This window comes from Cebidichthys violaceus, unplaced genomic scaffold, assembly GCF_023349555.1.
Source record: "Cebidichthys violaceus isolate CVI_PGR_0920_01 unplaced genomic scaffold, fCebVio1.0.p SCAF_63, whole genome shotgun sequence".
NCBI classification, from domain to species: Eukaryota; Metazoa; Chordata; class Actinopteri; order Perciformes; family Stichaeidae; genus Cebidichthys; species Cebidichthys violaceus.
The window spans coordinates 669700-691227 of record NW_027176850.1 but is presented as its reverse complement, the minus strand read 5'-3'; the positions used below and the strand labels follow the sequence as shown (position 1 = coordinate 691227).

Sequence of the window (21528 nt, the reverse complement as noted above, 5' to 3'; positions counted from 1 at the left end):
TGAGCACCTACGGGAGATCTTTGGACTGTAATGCAGGGCTTTCCAACTCTATCATCAAAACATCAAATGGTCTCTGGTTTTGTTGCTGCAAATGAGTTGCCAAGAATAGATTAAAAAGTATTTAGAACAGGTATTATAACCCTCTTTCTTTGTGGCCACTACCCATTGAGAATGTCCCATGGCAGTGATATCATCACATGGAGACGCATCATGAAACTGGAGCTAGAGTATTACTTTTTTGCTCAAGGCTCTGCTGGTGGAGGGTAAAGGGATTCCCTTGACGAATAAAGGTTTTAACTAGAATAAAAAACAAACAAACAATGGAGCAGATGAACTGTCGCTCAGAGCAATGCCATGTTGGGGAGCGCTGGTCCCATATCACTCCATTGTTTTTTGATTCCTCATAACAAGACTTAACTTCCTGAATCCTCAACTCAGTTTATATCAAAGGTTTTGTTTCCCCCCCTTTTTTTTCCGTGCTCAGAGGCCCTCCGTTTGACAGGAAGTGTTCACTGAATATTCATGTAAAGAAGTCCTTGCAGTGATTTGTGATGCACTTTTGCTGTTGAGAGTTGACTTGGTGAATCCAAATGGTGTTGCCTGAAGTAGCTAGCTCATACACAATGAGTTTGAGTCTTATGATTCAGTGAACATACATTACGACAAGCTGCGATCGTTTAAATGACTCCCCTGACATCACTTTATTAATAGATGTGTTACATCTACTGTTGTTGACATTTCTAGATATTAAACGGTTTGCCCTCTCAGTGATTGTGTAGCGGGTAGCTGAGTTTGATAGATGGAAATTGAAATCATTTTTAATATGTTAATCTTTAAAACCTCTCTGGTAGAAAATTCTGACTTGATTAAGTGTTAAAAGCAGCATGAATGTTATGTAACTGATGATTATCCAACTACTAATTGAGACTCCTTTCTCTTAACTAACGCCTTGTCTCACAAAAAGTGTGTGTGTGTGTGAAAGAGAGTGTGCTGGAGAAAGATTGTTTGTATTTGAACATAGCACAAACAAATACCGCCATCCAGATTAGCCGTCCCTCTCGCTGCCACTGCCTTCCTCTTTATACATCCATGGCCTCTACCATGTCCTGTGCACGAGCACCAATGCAACCAATGTTGCTGATTGGTGAAAATACTGTTGTGTGGCTTGGTTCCCATTTACAGAGCCATGTGTGAACACTGGATTTATTTACCAGAGGAGGTATTCACTTAATTTGACCAAAAAGTGCATTGGATAAGAATAGCAGACTTCACTTTTGAGCCTTTATTAGAACATGACAGAGGAAAGAGAGGAAGGGGAAAAAAGGAGATTGCACGCATCAAATTACTTTGTATAGGAATGTATGCTACATGCATGTGATCAAGCGGTATTGTTTGCTTGTTTGTATATAAATGAAGCAAATAGACCAACCTATTTTTAACATCTTTTAACTTTGCTTTACTGAACATGTCGCTGAGGCTGTAGTAGATACATGCAGTGTATGCTTGGCTGGAAAACTGTGTTTTTTGTTTGAATGCTTGAATGAGGTTATATGTGTTTATATAATGTATTAATTTAATAACCACTAGTTTGACCATGTCCTGATAGACCAATATCAGTGTTTTCAACATAAAGTACAACTTTCACAGAGATTGATTAACAGACTTGGGAATCCCCTGCTTCCTTCACTATTCAGATTTTCTAGGACACACAGTTGATTCGCGAAGAAGCAAACTTTCTTTTTATTTTTTAAATATTCCACAGTACAAAGAAAAAGAACAAGGACCATGTGGTGCTTTTATTGCTTCAGTCCTACCATGACATCCATTTCTACAGCTGGCCCACTTAACTGTGAGCTTTAAAGAGCTGCATGCACTGTATGAACCTCTATCATAAATTCCTAATCTTATATACCATCACTGTGGACAATACACGACTGTTATAACCAGGAACAACGACATGTTTTTCATGTGGCTAAAACAATGTATGTTTTCTTTTTAATGCAACTTTTATCAGCAGATCATGCCAAGATGCATTAACTGTCCAGTCTGTACACGCCGAGATCGGATATTCATCGCATTGGGGTACGATTAGCCAGACTACTAGCTTACATTGAGTTTGAATCTCAGTGAGATGTGGTCAGGACACCTTCGACGTGTTTCTGGTCAAACTGTTCTAAATCACAGAACCTGATATCTTAAACTGCAGGTTTCTCTATCACATACATGTAAAAGTAGCCATTAATATCAGGAAAATAGTTTAATTTGAAGAGTTTACAAGGTAGATACTGGTTTACTTAGTGGCCTGTTTGCTCTCAGATGTCTAAACAACATGAGCTAACATGTCGGGACAAACACAATGGTTTGGTGATGTTGAAATAAAACGAGAATTGTAAAGGGAAATCAGGAAATTGGGTTTCCATGTCTGCCTTGCTGCAATGTTTGCCACCTCCGCTCCACCTCTCTGTCTACGCTGTATCTAGAGACAAGTGGAAATGAAATGTAGATCCTGAGAGTGAATCCTGTAATTGCCCTCTTATTGAGCTCATCCCGCAGTGGCGGTATGTATAATACCAGCTGTTGCTGTACGGAGGATGATGGAGGGATGGGGCTAGAAACTGAAGCAAATGTAAGAAAAAGAAAGAGAGTGTGTGTGTGTGTGTGTGTGTGTGTGTGTGGGTGTGTGTCAGTGGCTTTTAACAGGATTAATCCAGAGGTAAGACAAGAAAATGATACATCCCAAGTTATCTTTTTTCTACTTTTCAAATCACTTCCATTTCACAAGAAAACGAGAGAGTGAAGAAGAACAATTACGTAGTGGAGAAAAGCTGAGAAAGGGAAGGAGAAAAGCAAAAAAAGAAGAGTGAGACACAGCAAACGCAACACCAGGCAAAACACAACGGTAGAGAAATGTATGTACGTGAGAGAGAGAGAGAGAGAGAAAGAGAGCGAGAGAGAGAGAGAGAGAGAGAGAGAGAGAGAGAGAGAGTTTGTGTACCAGTACAGTAGTTTAGTGGAGTGTAGGACCTGTAAGAAAGAGGAGTGGAAGAGATGGATGTGTGTATTATTTCTGTACATGGAGGACTAAATTATGTCAGTATGGAGATGGTGACACCCAGCAGACACAAATCAATAGTAACCCCTTAAGACAGCATCTATCTCCCCGTTTCTATTTTTAATCCTTCATGTTGTGTACTACTTGCCAATCAGTGAGGGTTTCATGCATCTACAGTGTATGTTTTGCATCGGTGTGCATGTGCATAGGAGAGGGCTCATTAGATGATTGATGAAATCAATAGTATGCACTCTGCAATAACACCATTCTTTCTATTCCTCTTGCCCTTCTCTTCCCCTTTACGAAACACAAAGATCAACTCTCAATATGTAAATACAGTAAATTCAAACAATGACGAGCCCAAGTAGTCACTCACTCTCTCACTCCGACACACAAACACATGCTTGTATTTACCACACAAAAAAAGCACTCTGCTTAGCATTCTTTGCCTGCTTTCGGTGACCCACTTTCTTAGAAAGCATTTTTTCGTTGTAATTTACTAGTGAAAGTGAGTGCTCGCTCATTCCCATCGCTTCCTGTCCTCGCTGCTTCCACCTCTTGTGCGACGCTGTGGTTGTGCAAAGCCAGAGGTCCTCCAAGCATTTAACCAGCCGCTGATAAAGCCAGCATACTGTAGTTATAGACACCAATATAATGGCTTGTTATTGTACTTTTATATCGTTTTAATGTTTCAACCTACGATTAGCTGCACACATTATGTTTTTCAACAGATGAATAGAATACGACAGAATATCCCAATGTAATACACCTTCAGACCTGTCAGTTTGTTGTGGTCACTTTGCTATAAGCTGTATTTATCTTGGCTGATGTTGTCATGTTGCAGTTGTAGTACAGTAGTGGACACCACAATGGAAAAGCACTTCATCAGTGAAACAACATTTAATGTAATAGAACACAAGAACAACATACAGAAGCGCATCGGTCAAAGAGTTGAACCATTAGCTCCACACACCGTCATTAACCAATCAGTGCTCAGAACAGTAGGAGGGCACAAGAGAGGAGCAGGTGAACTGAGGATATGTGTTCTGACTTTGAAAGCCTAATCACATTTAAAATGATGAAAGTAACAATGAGTCGAGGTGGTTGGGTATAATTTAAAGCACTTACGTATAATTTGCTGGGAAGTGTTTTATATCGTCCCAGCAGAATTGTGCAGTAATTCAGAATTTCAAATGCTTCAACAGTGAATCTGTGTTTCTACAACTCACCAACAATATGGAATACAGTTTCCATTTTCATTTGAATACATTTGTGCTCTACAGAAAGCTCATATGTCCAGCCTTGAGTCAAATAAAGATATTGATCTTCTCAAGTTAAATTGTGTCAAGTATATCGTTGTTGTAGAAGCCTTGATTTACCTTTAAACATAAAATATTAAGCATGATTACTTTATTGTTCTTTTTTTATTCTATAAAGCAAGAATCTCATTCTGTTTTGGTCTTTTGTTTTAATAGCTGCTTCAAAGTGTTTTTTACCAAAACAAAGGATGTGATGTAGCCGTCTTTTGTGTTCTAACTACAAAATGTGCCCACCTACTGCAGCACGCTGGCTCGGAGTTTGAGAGCAAAAGGATAACTGAGGGTGTGCATTGGGCTACGAAGGCCCGTCACGTTTATTTTTAGGAATTAAACTCACAACTCCCCCACAAGGTTGAACAGTAAATCCTGGCATCCACCGGCTCATCATCCTCAATACACTGATCACCGACACTTCTGCTGCCCTGACACTGCACCAACACATGGGATTACTTTCAATTCGCATCTCACCCAATAATTTCCACCCTCAGCATAACTCTAGACAACAAGCCTGATTGCACGGCAGACCTTGTCAACTTGAAATGGGCTAGAGAGCGATTCAGAAACAGCATTTATTTTCACGAACACCTCAAGACTAATGGAAAGGCTAACCCTGCTGGCTAAATCATACTTCAATTTCATACATTTTCCTGCTTGAATAAATGCTGATTAACAACTGACTTAGATTTTTTTTTCAAGCATGCAAACAACTCTATCAAAGACATATTATGTATATTAATTGTGAAAATAAAAGTTAACAGAGAGGATAATGTAATTTGGATCTATTTTGTCCTTTTGTACAAGTTTATACACTTGATACTCAATCTCTGTTGTCTGTCTTTTACATACAGGCCACTGTTTTTCAGCTTAGCCTCACACTTCCTTGACTGATGGTACATTCTGTTTATAATTTCATGTTTACCCCAGCTTTGGTTGTAGTTGGAAAAGCACTAACACTGTTCTTCTCTGGACAGTTTTATTAAATTCCAAATATGTCCCTTTGTGTTTCGATACAAGTTGGGATAATTAAAATGTCTTCTTTAATATCTCACATTTCAAGTCACTGGAGGCTGTGTCGTATAATGAAATTAGTAATACAAAAGTGGAAAACAAACCCCTGTATTAGATATGCTTAAAGTAGGTGAATACTAATTATAATTGCAGTTATTCCTCCACCAGGCAATTCCTGAACAATAGTGTAGTGATTCAAAACTGACACCAGCACTGTGTGAATGAATGGCGATTACAGGTTAGCTTATTAATATTTCAATTAATACTTGGTGAAGTCACAGCACAGCGTGTTTTTTGATAATTCAAACAGTGGATTAAACATGACACAGTTGATCATAATTAACAAAGTAATCCAGTGTTTCCAGTCACGTATCCATGATTTATAGCGGTGGTTCTGGAGGCTTTTAGTTTAGATGTCGGCCTTTTTGAGGCCTTTAATTAGTGTAGGCCGATTATTTCTCAACAGTGGTGTATTATCTGAAGAGGCTCTGCCACCTGCAGTGGCTTCACTGAATGTTTGCAGAGTAGCATGTGTCTGTCGGTCTGTGTCTTTCTCCCTCCTCTTCAACACTTCCTCTTCTCACCGATTCCCTCAACACAACAAAGAGGCCCCTCTGCTCTCGTCGTTTCTCGATCAGTCCCACTTGTTTACGGTTTCTCTCAAATCTTCTTTGTCTTTCCCTTTTATGTGTCCCCCTGTCTCACTCTGTCCCCCCGCCTTGCCTGTTCTCGTTTTTCTCTCCCTTTATCTCTATCCCATCGTCCCTTTCTGCCTCTGACTGACAGTGTTATAAATTGATTTTCAGCCCGGTGTGTTCCCTCTGTCTCTCTCTAGGCATTTCCCTTATTTAGCCTCAACCACTCCAGGGTATAGTCTAGACCACGGTTGACTGTCAGTCAGAGGCAGCGTGGAGCAGTCTAATTCTTGGCTGACAAGCGTTCCTGACAGCAGGAACCAATGGGACGTTTCAAACATGCTTACCTCTCTTGCTCTGTCTCTCTCTATTGCATTTTAGCCTTTGCTAACTCTTTTTCTTCTCTCACTCTCCCCCCTGTCTGCCCCCGCCACTCCGCTCTTAATTTGGTCACTTTTTGTTCTTTTTCTTTTATTTCTCCTACCTTTCTGTCACTCTGTCAAGCCCCCCCCCCCCCCCCCCCCCCCCACACACACACACACACACACACACACACATCCTTGTCACATCCTTCTCACTTCCAAAACCACCCAGAGAAAATTAACAGATACTATCATTTCCGAGAAACATGCACAGCTCATTTAAATTGACTAACACTGCATTTGTGCGCGCACGTGCTTCTGCGCAAATACACACACACACACCTCTCACTTTGCCCCGAGAGCTTGAGTGCTGCCGTGCTCTGAATACGGATTGGAAGGTTTGTCTGTCTGCAATGATTTGATTGGTCAGTGTGCTCCTCCGGGAAAGCCATTCTTTAATCATAAATGAGAGTCTGTGAGATTAGGAGGAATAGCCCTTTAAGCAAATCTGGTATCACTGAGGCCCCCAGAGAGAGGCAGAGACGGAGAGAGAGCGGGAGAGAGATGAAAGAGAGACGGACAAATGGAGAGGGAGAGGGATGGAAGAGAATTTAAAGCGTATTTTTCTCAGAGTCGGACGGATGTAACGTCACTACACTGCTGAGGATAAGAGTGATATTTTACATTACAGGATGTGTGGTATGCACATTGCTGGCCCCCCAAGTAGGACCAGGGGATGCCCAGCAACCTTGAGGGGGTACCGCAGGTCCCATTTAAATGAAGAATAGGGTAATTTCCCAGTTTCCTCATTTAGTAGTCTGCGCCATGTGGAAATGGCTATATTGATCATAGGGTTCCCTGTGGGAAATGACAAGCAAGGTAATTGATTTCGCCTCCTCAAAATCATTGAGCTTGGATCAGGATGTGTGAAGTCACATGATCTTACTCCATGGCATTGGTAGACTTTTATTCATTTATATATATTTCCGTTCGGTTTAAATTTCACCCATGTCATGGTGTTGTTTACTCACTGTCTTCAAAGGCTGGAGGAAGCTGGTGTCTGTAAGCATATATTGGCCTTCTGGTCGAGGGCATACAGTGCTGAATCAAAAAAACGCAAGTGGCTGTAGTGTGGCTGTGTTGTCACAGGTACCCTTGGGAAGATAAAATGCAAACAAGAATCAATTTTGAGGGCTCTTCAGATGCAAAGACACTGCACCATTTACAATCCTTTGAGGAAGAATTTTACAGTTCTGGAAAGTTTTTACTTTCTCCCCCCATCCTGAGGCTTGCGAGGTCATTTTTTCACAGCGCTCTATGACACTAACAAGCAGGTACCTACCAGCTTCTGTGTATTTGGCCACCTTTCCTGCCAGACTACCATGTGTTTTATTTTCACAGCCCTCTGCTTCAGGTCCCCTGCTGCACCAGCAAAGAGATGTAATTGAAGCTGATGTGGGACCTGCATTTTTGGACCCAGAGAAACTGAGAGACTCATTGCTGCCTAATGCAGGCTGTACAGTATCCTGAACAGGTTACAGGGCAAAAACAAACAGACACTCACATTCATACCTATACCAGCAATTCGGAGCCTCCAGTGCACCTTGCTTGTTTTTGGTAGCAGCGGTCACACAGAGCTTTTGATGATGTGCTATTTAAAGTCATAAAACTAGCCCAGGCTACATTTTTAGAAAACTTAACAGTAGTGTAAAAAGTAGAATTATGTGACGAGTGCCGGCATAAGCCACTTGTTAAGCTTGTGTTTTGTTTTTTTTTGCTGCCGTGTATTATCTTCAATGTTCAAGATGAGATATTGTTTTGAGGAAAGAGATCAAGCCTATTGCAGTCCAGGGTTCATTAAATCCACTCAATTCAAGAAGCAGATTTTCTTCTTTGTCTTTAAGCTTCTTTTATCCAGGGAAGGTTTTGCTGAGCATGCACGCTCTTTTCCAGCTAAACCCTATTCCTCATTAGTATCAGCGCATATATTCACACCTGGGAGCCACCCAGCCCAACCGCAAATCTTTTACTGCTTGCCAATTAGCATTTCTATTTGAGTCTTTGGGGGGAAAACGCCTTGTGATACTCCACCCAAAGTCTTTTTAGTATTAAACACACATGCCCTGTGGTCTCCACAGGTAGCTCTGAAAAGTTTGTAGCTTTCTTCTTTAGAGAGGGCGGCGACTGTAGTCATCTTGAATTAACTGAATTTATCAATAACGTTGAATAAATATAGAGAGGTTTAAATGCTAATTCAGTATATCAACACGTGTGTGTCTGTATGGGGGGTGGTGAACTAAAGGTGTAGTGAATGGCAGCAAAGTCAGTGGGTTCATGGGACTGGTTAACTAGTAAATGGCTTTTCACACAGAATGCGACAAAGACACTCTGAAACCCATTATTTCCAGTGGCTTGCGCGGCGCCACGCACGACTTTTTGCTGCGTCGAGCAAAGCGCGAATGTGCGCTCTTACGGTCAGGGTTGTAGAGCTTTTCTTGTTTGTGTGTGTGTGTGTGTGTGTGTGTGTGTGTGTGTGTGTGTGTGTGTGTGTGTGTGTGTGTGTGTGTGCGCGTTTGTAAAATAATGCATGACTTTGTGTGTGTATCCTTCCGAATCAGCGTGTACGAGTGCATATGTGTTGGTGTGTACATCTGAGTGTTTGTGTCTGTGTGAACCTCTCTGTATGTGTGTTTGTGTATGCCTGTCTTTCTGTGACCCTGTCCCTGTGTGTGTGTGTGTGTGTGTGTGTGTGTGTGTGTAGAATGGCTGTCAGTTTCGGTCTGGTAGTCAGCATAATTAGAAGTCTCTCTTTCACCCCTGTCTCCCTCTCACTGTTTCTCTCTCTTCCTCCTCCATCTCCCTTGCTTTTACTCACCCCCCTCTCTTTTTATATTTCTCCATCTCTTTCTCTCTGCCTCCCACACTGTCGCCTTTTTTCCCCTCAGAGTGATGACTTTTAAATCATCCTTTCATTCTCTGCGCAATGATGAACGAGGGGAAATATGTCCTTTTCACTCTGTTTATTCTGCTTTCCATCTCTGTCCCTTTCTCTCTATTTCTCTCTTTATTCAACCCCTCCCTGTATCCTAGCTATTCAATTAAATGAAGTTACTTCATTTAGACTAAGACACCTTCCAATCTGTTGAGTTCAGATAAAAGGGTGATGGATTCAGTCATATTTTCCAGTTTGGACTGGAGGCTACAAAATGTGGGGTTCATCTGTGATAGCGTTACAAGTCAACAATTTTATGTTGCACATCAAGCCAGTGCAAATTTTAATTTAGTTTGATTGAAATGAACATTTATGGAAGATTGTTGAGGATGTTGGTGCTAAGGCAACCTTACAGTGGTATTATTGGGGAAATAGAAAAAAGGAATTTCATGTGCTTATATAGCTGAGGGTGGAAGTGCAGGCCCTTTGTAGTCTGTGTGTCTGCGGACGTACCAAAAGCCATGAACACACTGGCTAGTGTGTGGAAACCCCCCCAGACAGATTTGCCAGATAAAATATCAAGGCCATACTATGGGTGCAACAACAAGTCCTTATTCGGCTAATACCAAACTGCTGAACTCATCTCCTTATTTCACAGCCTTGTATTGCTTTCTGTCTCCCTCCAACATTTGCCATAGAGACAAACAACCGTAGACACACACACACACACACACACACACACACACACACACACACACACACACACACACACAATATAATGAACATTAGAAAACCTATAAAAGATATGCATAATATGTCAAAGTGAATCCAAAAATGCAAAAGGCTCTGGTTGTAATACAAGACACAGACTTATAGAAATGTGATTATTCCATGTCGCTATATGAAATTCATCCTATCAACAAGGTATCTGTGAATTAATGGCCTGATTCCACACACCTGGGACAGGGTTGAGTACACTTCATGCAAAAACATACTTTAGCCACTAGAGGGATACTTTTTAAAAAGACATCATAAAATACTTGGATCATAAGGGACAACAGAGCAGAAAGTAAAAATATATCTCCCAATACAGTATCGGATCACAAGGAACATGACAAAAAAATGGATTATTACATTTTAAAAATTTAAAAGAAAAAGTAGTAATGACTAACATTCCAGGAAAGGAACAGACTTCAGGTATTTAAACACCTCCGCGCCTGTCATGTCAAAGTAATGACAGGCGTGAGAACAAAATCAGGATTCCCTGAGTGAAGTGCGCAGATATCGTGTCCCTCACCCTTTTTATAGTATGACCGCCTGCATAAAACATTCACAGGAGAACTCAAGTCCATAAATAATAGATAGGAATAAATAGGATTTTTTGTTGTTGTTGAGAGCAGCCTAAAAATTATTGCTTTTCACCATATTACCACGATAGTCACCATTACAGCAGAGTTTTACCACTGGGTTGTCAAAGTCACATGTCCCATTTAGGAGCTGTTTATGAACTCCTAACTATAGACTAATTGTAGGTGCATATCTAAATCTCAGTTAACACCTCACTGAGAGCATCATCACTCCGAACAAAGCCCAAATTGCACCTTACATTATGCCTAATTGTTAGCCTCTATTCAAAAAAAGGCCATTGTGTGAGGTCCTGTCTTTTTCCTGGCAGAACAATTCATTCATCAGTAATAAGGTTTTAGTGTGAGCGTAGTCCTAAATCTTGTCCTCCTAATGGTTCTGCCTGAAGCAGTGCTTCATGTCAACAGACTGAGTTACACAATCTTGAAACGATCAGTCAATCAGTATATGTGGCTGTGGGAAATATTGACAGCCATTGAGCAACATTGTGTTCCAATACATGTCTTTCCTACAGATGGAAGTATGCAAGATCCCTTGCTCATTGGAAAAAGAAATGTGATGTTATCGTCTATATACAATTATGAAGAAACCCATTCTCGTCTTTAGAACCAGAGAATAATTAGATTACCTCTTCAATATAAGCCATCTGAAACAAGGTATTGGTAAAATAATTGTAAAAGCAACTGTATAGACATTACATTACATTACAATAAGTGCATTCAACATTGGTAATCAAAAGAACTACTAGTCACCAGTAGTCATAAGTACATTTCCTTTTCCAAACAAGCATCTAAGAGCATGAAGCAGAGCATAACTCAGAGCCAAAGTACAGGGCAGAAACAAAGAAAAACAGTTAGTGCTATAAGTAATACGAATACAATAAGTGCAACAAGCTAGTATGAATACAATAAGTGCTAAGTGGAAGGCTCAGGGTAGCACTTCCTGAAGAGGTGGGTTTTCAGCCTGCGCCGAAAGATGGGCAGCGACTCCGCTGTCCTGACATCAGTGGGAAGTTCATTCCACCACTGTGGGGCCAGGACAGAAAACAGCCGTGACCGGGTCGATCGGCCGCCAGGACCTCTGAGCGACGGGGCAACCAATCGCCCCGAGGCAGCAGAGCGAAGTGGTCGGGCGGGGGTGTAAGGCTTGACCATGGCCTGGAGATAGGAAGGAGCTGTTCCTTTCACTGCCCTGTAGGCTAGCACCAGAGTCTTAAACTGGATGCGAGCTCTTACAGGTAGCCAGTGTAGAGAACGGAGAAAGGAAGTTGTGTGGGAGAACTTGGGGTGATTGAACACCAGGCGAGCTGTGGCTTTCTGGACAAGCTCCAGAGGTCTGATGGCCGACGCCGGGGCTCCGGCGAGTAGAGAGTTGCAGTAGTCCAGGCGGGAGATGACAAGAGCCTGGATGAGAACCTGCGCCGTCTCGTCAGTCAGGAAGGGACGAATCCTCCTGATGTTGTAGAGCAGGAATCTGCAGGAGCGTGTAACGGATGAAATGTTTGCTATATAAAGGTGCATTAACTCATAACAATGTATTTTTCCTCCCTTGTAAAGTACACCTTTAAAAATGAAAACATTATATTCAATTAGTTTGATAATGAAATGATTTGGAGGCATTAACCTAACTAGCTTTAACTTAAAATAATATATCAAAGTATATCCTCATGGTGGACAATGTTGTATAAAGAGTCCATATCCATAACAGCCTTCATATGACGCAATCATTGAAATCATTGATTGTATTCGGAACTTGTTTGAGTGTTATCTTGAACATGCAGGAGTTCATACATCACAAAGAATTTAATTTTAAAAACATCAAATACATTGGACAGAGGCTTCGATAAGTCTGCCTTTTCTTTGAAACTGTGAATATTTGTTGTCCTCAGGTGAACCACTGCTTCATGGAGCATAAATCCCCCTTACCTTTGATCATAAAATTTTATTCAGGTTGTGAACCATGTGGATCTACCCTTTCTGAACTGGGCCAACAATGGCAGTTCAATAAGTTCTTTTCTTGCTGTCTTGCTTTCTTGTTTTCTGGAGTGTCTTAAAGAAGGGCTGGCAGTGGTATTGTGAGCCCTTTGTTCCCTTTAAGGGGAATTGAATGAAGCAAAACGCAATATGGATGTGTATGTTGTGAGGATATATGACTGTCATAGTATCCATTAGGTCTGTGTCTGTGCATATATGTGTGCGCTCTCATATGACTCTGCCTGTCCCTCCCGGTTCCTCAACATCTCAGCTCTGATTGGTTGTGAAGGGGCAGAGACAGCGGCCCTTAATTGCAGCTCAGGCTGCCATTGGTCATTATATCTGTGTGATGGTCCTGGAATTGTCTGGGTAAATGAGAGTTGAACACACACACACACACACACACACACACACACACACACACACACACACACACTCTCTCTCGACACACACTGGGTTTTTTGGTTGGGCTTCTATCTTGGATAATTGGTTGGAAAAGCATCCAGTGGGATCACCGTGCTGTCCCTGTGGCCCTGGCTGCCATGGTAAATAACAAGGCTCATAAACATGAAAGGCAGGGGGATGATCATCCTGATTTGAGCTTCGCACTCAGAGGAGATCAATTAAGGCCTAGGAGTGCAAGGACTTTAAACTTACAGTGAGAGCAATTCCCAATTAAACACATGATACACAAAAGGCATACTGCTGCAGCATCAATAGCCATTGTAGGGCTTTTTTTATTGCTTCTTTTTCTCTATTACCAGCGAAGTCAAATGCTAAAAGAAAAGTCAATAGGCACAGAGGTACATTATAGTGATTTGCAACATCATCTCTCAGCAAAAAGACACAGGATCAAGCCCGATATAACAGCAATGTTCTTCTCTGCTGTCCTTGAGCAGGATAAATCCTACCAGCTATAAGGGGTTACACTCTGTAAGCTGACTCTGCAGTCTGACTCTCCTGTGGAGTGGAAGAGGCGAAGAGTTTCTCCATCCCGTATTGATAGAGCATCGCAAAAAAAATAAAAAAATACAACGCTCTGGACCGACTTCACTCCTGGACGCTCAAAGGTTCATGTAACACCTGTGGTGTGTTTGATATAAAAGGATGATTAAGATCAAAGGGAGAAGATAATGATCCTGATGTGAACCGTGAAGCCCAAGGAGATCAATTACATTTACATTCTACAATTTAGGCATTTAGCAGGCTCTGTAACCCAGAGAGATTTAGAACAGCAGCAGACTTTGCTTCACCTCTAATTCATCAGCACAAGCAGCCTGCAGAAGGAAGTGCAAAGGATAAAAACAAATGATACACACTGCTCTTACTCCACATTAACAGCCCTTTAATATGGTAATGTGAAGTTGTAACATAGCCGCAGAAGATACTGATTATTGTCTGTTGATATTGTTCCTTTGGACACTTACAGGAGTGTTCCTTCAACACTTTAATTAAAAAAACATTTTCTTTGCAATGTAGTTTGCTCTGGAATATTATCATAGAAACAATAATCCATGCTTTATGATAATTGAATGCACTATTCATTATTCATTATTGCTTGGATATTCAGCGCTGTGGCGTGTTTTGTATGCTGGGCTGATGGGCTACTCTCTCTCACAATGAAGAGCCAATAGTAGCCCGTTAAGTCTAGTTGTATGTATTCTGTCCCTCCCAGTTTGCGTTTGCGTCATATCACGTTTTTTTTTTTTCCATTCGATTGGACACCGTGAATGTCGATATACTGCATTCAAAATACAAATAAGTTGTTACGTCCTTCGGTTATGAATGGCTGAGTCACGGTCAAAGGCATTGTTAAAGCTGACTGACACAGGCCTATTGTTGTCATGCATTTTGACACGTCAGTAATTGATTCACAAAAAGAAAGAAAAAGCCAGCTTTGGATCTTTTAGAGGCACACAGGGTGAATCCACGAGAATGCTCTGGTTTTATTGATTCCGCCTCTTAAGTGAGGTGGAAGGGGTAGCTCAGTGGCAACTGAGTTTGGGTTCAAGCACCCCATGCTGAATGTGAGTACCAGCTCCTGGGGAGCTGCTCTGAAACAGACCCTCCCCTGTGCCCTCGCTGTGGGGGAGACTGTTTGAAAAGAACAAGTTCCTAGCAGCACCACAAACTGCAGATCCATGGAGCGATAACACTTTCCGACAAATGCTTGATTCAAAAGTGCTGGCACTAGCCACAGTGTATATTTCATTAATATGTAATCATACACCAGCATCAAAGAACCAGGATGTATCAGACCCAAGCTGACCTACTTATCACTCATGCTGACTTATGGCTTAATTCCAAATTGATGTAAAGCATTCGTTTGCTTCAGAACTAGACTGGCACTTTTTTAGCGCTGTTGCCTGTAAAATAAATGAGGAATAGTTAACCACCAATATTTTAATGGGTCAGTAGGTGGGCACTATTCAAACCAATTTATTTCAAACAAAAGTTCTACCTGTAGTGCCGTTGGGTCCAGAGGGATACAGAGAAAGTGTGTGTATGTGCGTGAGTGCGTTTTTGTGTTTGTGCGCGTTTGTGAGTGCACCCTGCAGTTGTTACTCAGTGTCTGTCAAAACACAACACGCACTGCAAGACACACACTGACTAATGCTAACTTCATGCACATGGATGAGTTAAGACACATACAATTGTCTTTCATTGTCTGCTTTGTACTTTAAATTCCATCCTCTTGCTGTTTGCATGCATTTTACTTTCCCATTGTTAGAATCAATCAAACTATGTTAAAATAAATAAAATTTTCTTTTTTTTCTCTCCCCTTTAGGTTTCATCTACACATGTGGTGGCACACTGAAAGGCCGAAATGGCAGTATAGAATCGCCAGGCTTTCCCTATGGCTACCCCAACGGGGCAAACTGCACCTGGGTCATTGTCGGGGAGGAAGGAAGTAGAATCCAGCTCATGTTCTTGTCATTTGCCATCGAAGAAGAATATGACTTCCTGTCCTTGTATGATGGACACCCGCATCCTGCTAACTTCAGGACCAGGTAGGACCAGTTATTGCTTTCGTAATAACTTGTGTTTTTTTAAGACGAGGTAGAAGTTTTCAGGTTATTTTTTAATTTAATGGCACTAGGTAAGACAAATTATAATTATTTTACAAACTTTATTTAAACTAATTTCACACAAATTATCTATCTTCAACATTGTCTAATCTCCATTAAAAAGACGCACGGCAAACACAGCACAAACACCTGTTATGGCATATAGCCCTTTGCTTATCATTAGATTTGCAGTGAAGTGCAGCCAGTTTTCAGTGCTTTAAGCTGAAGCTATGAGAAGGTACTCCTTTGTGCTTCTGCCAATTCACGATGAGCTAATGTGTTCGCATGATCATAAATTAGGGATCATGAATTCAAAAGAAAACTGAAAACAAGAACCAGACGGATGTACTGGTTCTAAAAGACAAGTGCAGAAATTAATATAGATGCTCATTGTTTCAACAAACGTGGAAGATGTTATCGTGCTGGGCTGGATTCCCTCGAGCAGGTTGCTGTCCTGCTGTAGTACACCAATTCCCCAAGCTCAATCAGTGACACTGTGGCTTCCCTTTAGTTATTGAACTATTTTATTGAGCTCCTCTTGCAAGAAATACAATACCCAGAAAGAAGCTCAGTTCAGATAAGCTATTAAACTCTCCTTGCCTTATGATTTCATTAGGCAATCAATAGTGCCTAATAGCATCCGTCTGTGTCTCTATTCACATTCAACATGTTCTTTTAACCCTGCAATTAAATTATTACTGAGTTCTGTGAGTGTGTGGTCTGTTTGCTAAACATAGCCAGAGATCATGTTTGATATTGTTGCTCAATGTGTTCCACAAAAAAGTCCTTTTCACTTCTTGCATACTTTTGGTCTAAGTGGACTACAAAACTAGAACTTTACATGTAGCACCTTCCAAATAGAAACCTGTCAGGATCTTGGATTCTGTTCTGTCAAGGTTTAAGGCAAAAATGGTAGAAGGGGATGGACCTCAAATGCAGAGAGACATGGGGGAACAGAGGAATGATTAACAGTTGTTTTAATAAAATAGAAAATTTTCAAAACAAAACTTGCAGAGCAGGGGAGTCAAACAATGTGAAACCAAAAATCCAAGAAAAAACAGAACATGCAAGACACAAAACAGGCAGATTATGAAAAACGCACAAGGGATACAAACAGGCTAGCAGGGAACACACCGGGAAGCATTACAGAGCAGTAGCATAACAGACAAACTGACACTGGGGACACACAGGGTTTAAACACACTGGGGAGGTGCAGGTGATTAGACACAGGAGGATTCAATCAGGGGCGGGACAGGCAATCACACAGGCTGGAAAACATACAAAGGCAGGAAGTGAAGTGAGCACAGGACACAAGAGGCAGGAAAATTCAAAATAAAACAGGAAACCAATAAACAAAACCCAAGACCGTGACTAGAGACCAAACATTACAGCCAATATGTTACATGTGTTGGCTATGTGTACAAAGAAAATATGTTGTCCAGTCTCAAAATGACTCAACAATACACTGATTGGCTGTTGCGTTAGATCCTTCAATGAGGTTTCTCTGTCTTGCACACGTGTAATCTTGTGAAAGGAACAGAAATTTGAAACTAATTGGAAATGAGCTCTTCATTTCACTTTGGATCCTGTGGATGTGAGCACCCACCTGGAACGAATTCTTGGAATCAAGAATATCCAACCTGAAACTAAGTAAGGCGCCACACAAGAGGCTTTCCTGCTGGCTCCTCTTCTTGAAGCCAAAGGCACATTCTACACACACAAGCCTTCGCTAGTTTGGGTGAGGGATACACAAACCCACGGAGGGAGTTCTGCTTATGGAGCAAATCCACCCAACAAAAGGAAATACATCTGAAAAAGATGCCAACTCTGTGCCCCACAAGATGTTAAGACCAGCATGGTTTGCCACAAACATGTTCATTTGCAGGTCACATGCAATGCTAACACATAGATCATCAGAGTTTAGCCACAGTTGAATCGAAATTTAATGACAGTTGTGGGATTTTTTTATGCTTACAATGAACGCAGATTTATGATGAAGGCAGATTAGCTCAGATTTTGAGATACCAGAACTGTATCTTAAAGTATTTGCTTACGAATGGCAAATATTTAGAAAAATATGTTCATAATAAAGTTTTTAAGGGCTTTTACATTAAATAAAATCATAATCTTGATCTTATTATGCCTCATTCATGCAAGTTTTGTCCAAGATCACAAAAGCTGAAAACATCTAACAAATACATCAGAAGAGACTATTCACTGTTACCTCTGGAGAATTTGTGTCTTTTTTTTTGTCTTCTTGAATTGCATTGTCAACATAAGAGAGGGGCCTTCCATGAAGTGCTGGCGAAGGTCAGAAATAGATTGCTTTCATTACATCAGGCGTGTGCGAGGGCACCATCACTGACGTATAGTGCTAAGCAAGAAAATCTGGTTTTGGCTGAGTTGAGGGAAAAGTATGTGGGTCATGGCGAGATGAAATGAGTCCTCTTGATACTTGGTCATTTGCTGAAAAGCAATTCTCTCACTGTGGGGAATGAACCATGTTCCTTTGGTTCAATAGGCATAATTTCTAATCAGCTAGCTGCAATATTAAACCTTTCTCGGACAATCTAGTGACTTTTAGTGTTCAAATTGCCATACAGAGATAATTAAACAAGGGAGCAGAATAGAATAGAATAGAGGAAAATAGAGGAGGGCAAACATGAGATTTTCCCACTTCATACATCATGTGATTCCCAATTCTGCAGGGGAAGAGAGAGCGAGAGAGAGAGAGAGAGAGAGAGAGAGAGAGAGAGAGAGAGAGAGAGAGAGAGAGAGAGAAATCAGATAGGAGGAGAGAGAAAGTGAAAGATACCCTCTATGCTCTTATTGGTTGATTAGGATTTCCTGCTTATCTGAGATAAAATTAAATGATTTGCTGCGTGAGTGTGTGCACACATGCATCCACGTGCATTGGGTGTGTGCGCGCACGTGTCTGTTTTTGGAAGATTTATGGTCTGCATAGTTACAATCGCCCCGCTAGTTAAGCCAAATTACCTCTGCTGTCTAATTCTCTCTCTGTCTGTCTTTCTCTCCTTCACACCAATACACACAGACTTATGCACACACATGCACTGGGACACAGGGCAAAATGGTGATTAAAAGGTTAGATCCATTAACAAGAAAATGGTAATTATGGGGGGAGTGATTAACATGGATCGCATACACACACGGACACATGTTTGCGCATGCACACACATTACACAAACAGTAGACGCACACACTGATCTCTCTTTTGGTGTCATGAATGCAACTGAAGGTCTTGCGTTTTCTTTTAAAAATTGTTCAAATCACAGCATCACATGACTGACACTCAGACACCTCGTCTGAACTCTAAAGCAGGTTATTGTTTCCTCCATTTGAAACACACAAACTCAACAGTAAATCAAAGGCATCATTTTTTTTTTTAAATCATCAAGATTCAAGGTGATGCTGCTTGTCCTCCAATATGGGTTTTGTCTATTTATAAGTTTCACCAATTACACTTTAATCAAGATTCAAAAGTTATTTTCCAATGATACGTTTTCATAAACAAGTAAAGGGCACCTAGAGCCACATTCCAGCTTGACATACATTTTCTCAAATTGTGTCTTTAATGCTGTCTTTTAATTGGTAATATTGTTAAAATTAATTTATTCCTAAAACAAGGTACCCCATTTGGCACCTCAGCTGCAAAGTTGGGAATACCTGAAAGAAATATGAGCTAATAAATATGTATTTGTACTAATAATTTCCGTTCTCTTCAAGGGAGAGTTTTCTTAATTACATGGTTAAATGTTTTAATCAGGGGAATTAAAGTATTTAATGAAACAGTTCCTCATTAAAATTACCTAAATTATCAAATTGATTGTGTTCTTTGCTAATCTCATAACCATTATTGTAATACATGACTGGTCAAACTCGCCTTCTTTAAGAAGCATTAACAAAGGAAAAAAATAAAGCAAGAGCCAGATGAAAAAGTGTGAGTACAAATCTATTTGGATTAACCAAAGAGTAACAAAGATACATTTACCCAATGATCAAGACTGGAGGCTGGACTTTTTGTTCTTGTATTTTTGACCATGACAGCGATTTTTCACCAGCCACAACAAAGTAGTTTTAGTCATCTAAGCTTTGTTAAACATTAACCATACTGCCCTTTCTATGCACAGATAAATAAATAAGTCATAAATGACTAATTTATTTTTAAAAATCCCAAAACATTGTTGTTGAAGACAGTCCAGGGTTTTGTAGATCCGTCTATTGTTATTATTCTGTTTGGTGAGTAGCTTAGCAGACCCTTAAAATACCATGGTGATATTTGGACTTTGATTGTGTTTACTGGGCATTTCTCACCTTATTTACTGAACCCAGCTGCTTATATACAGCTGGATGTTGGGTTTTGGACATAGACTGTATACAGTAAGTGGATGTAGTCCTCGTAACATCACCCATTGGTTTGTGGACTGCCTAAATTTTGGCATTTTTGTCTTTGCCAACTAAGTTTTTGGTCATTGCCATCTCAGATTTTGGCCGGCACCGTCTTGGTTTTTGGCAAACAGAAGTCATTCGAGAGGATGGAGCTAAGTAAAACTAATGAATAAGACATTTTTAGGTGATTAAAATGTTCTAGTAAACTTTTATGAAGTTAAAACACACTGTGAAAGGGTTAACGTTCTAATCTAAGACAACGCGGAAAACTCCCAGACCGGACAACGTCGTGGTAGCCACCTGTCATTCACAAGCTAGCCACGCCCTAAAACATACTCTGCTTTATGTTTTTCTCAGAGCATATCTGTTTTCAGCTCATTGACATCACTGCCAGTTTATGCCAGTTTGAAGATGAACCCTCTTTGCGTTTATGGCTGCCTGGGCACCAGGATAGTCCAATAAACCATCCATAACTGTGATACTATTGTACATCTTAACATAGTCATTAACAGTGAAGACAGAGTCACAAAGAGATGAAGAAGAAAACAGGAAAATGGGTGACAGAAGCAGAGTTAAGAGGCAAGACAGAGTGTGTTTGTATGTAATCATTTTTGAATTATATTGAAGCCTCCTGAGGTGTGCTTGATTTATCCAGAGAGACCCTTAAACAGACAGTGTGACATTTTCAAAATTAAATCTGTTAATTGTCTTCATTGGGCATCCGTCACATTATGTTGTATACAGCTTGTGGTTATCCTTGTGTTTGAACGTCTATTCAGTTTTCATTTAATGGAAATGCCAGTTAATTTTTTTCATTTCTGATAATTTGGCAAGTGTTTAACAGAGCTACACTTAAGAATGTCAAGGTAATTTATGTCAACCCGCTTTATTAAATACTTAAATAACCTTATAGAAGTACAACAAAGATATCGTAAGTGGTGTTTTTTTCATGGCTTTCAGTGTGTTGTGTGTTGTTATATATTTATTTTCTAAGACCAATGGTTGAACCATAGTTTTTTATTCATTTCTTATGAGGCAGACAGACAAGCACGGTTTCCTGGTTTGGTTAAAATTGACATCAAGTCCTTCACATTACACAGACTTGTCGCCTCAGTTGCTTTTGACTTGTCACCTTGCGTAGTTGTAGCTGATGTCTTCCTGTGTCATAAGCTGCCATTTGAAATGACTGGCCTCCTGTCACTCACTGATGTTTTGCCATAGTAAACGTGAACGGCTGGTAAGGTCGCAGGACATAAATTGTTGGAGTAGAAGACGTGAGTGGGACAACAAGTAGACCTCAGAGAATTGAGCAGCTGTCTGAGAATTAATAATGTGTGAGCGCCAAGGGAGCATCTGAAACATTTTGGGCATGGATGGATAGATGGATGAAATGCAAGCAATAAA

The 21528-nt window shown here is 40.6% G+C and overlaps 1 protein-coding gene across 5 annotated transcripts in view; it reads left to right on the top strand.

Moving 5' to 3' along the window:
- csmd3b (CUB and Sushi multiple domains 3b) overlaps positions 1 to 21528 on the top strand; it is a 342676-nt gene that overhangs the window by 64324 nt on the left and 256824 nt on the right. For all 5 annotated transcript variants that reach the window (XM_068734381.1, XM_068734379.1, XM_068734378.1 and 2 more), the window contains exon 3: positions 15435 to 15657. In XM_068734381.1, coding sequence (XP_068590482.1) covers positions 15435 to 15657 — 223 coding nt within the window. The remainder of the gene's footprint in view (positions 1 to 15434; positions 15658 to 21528) is intronic.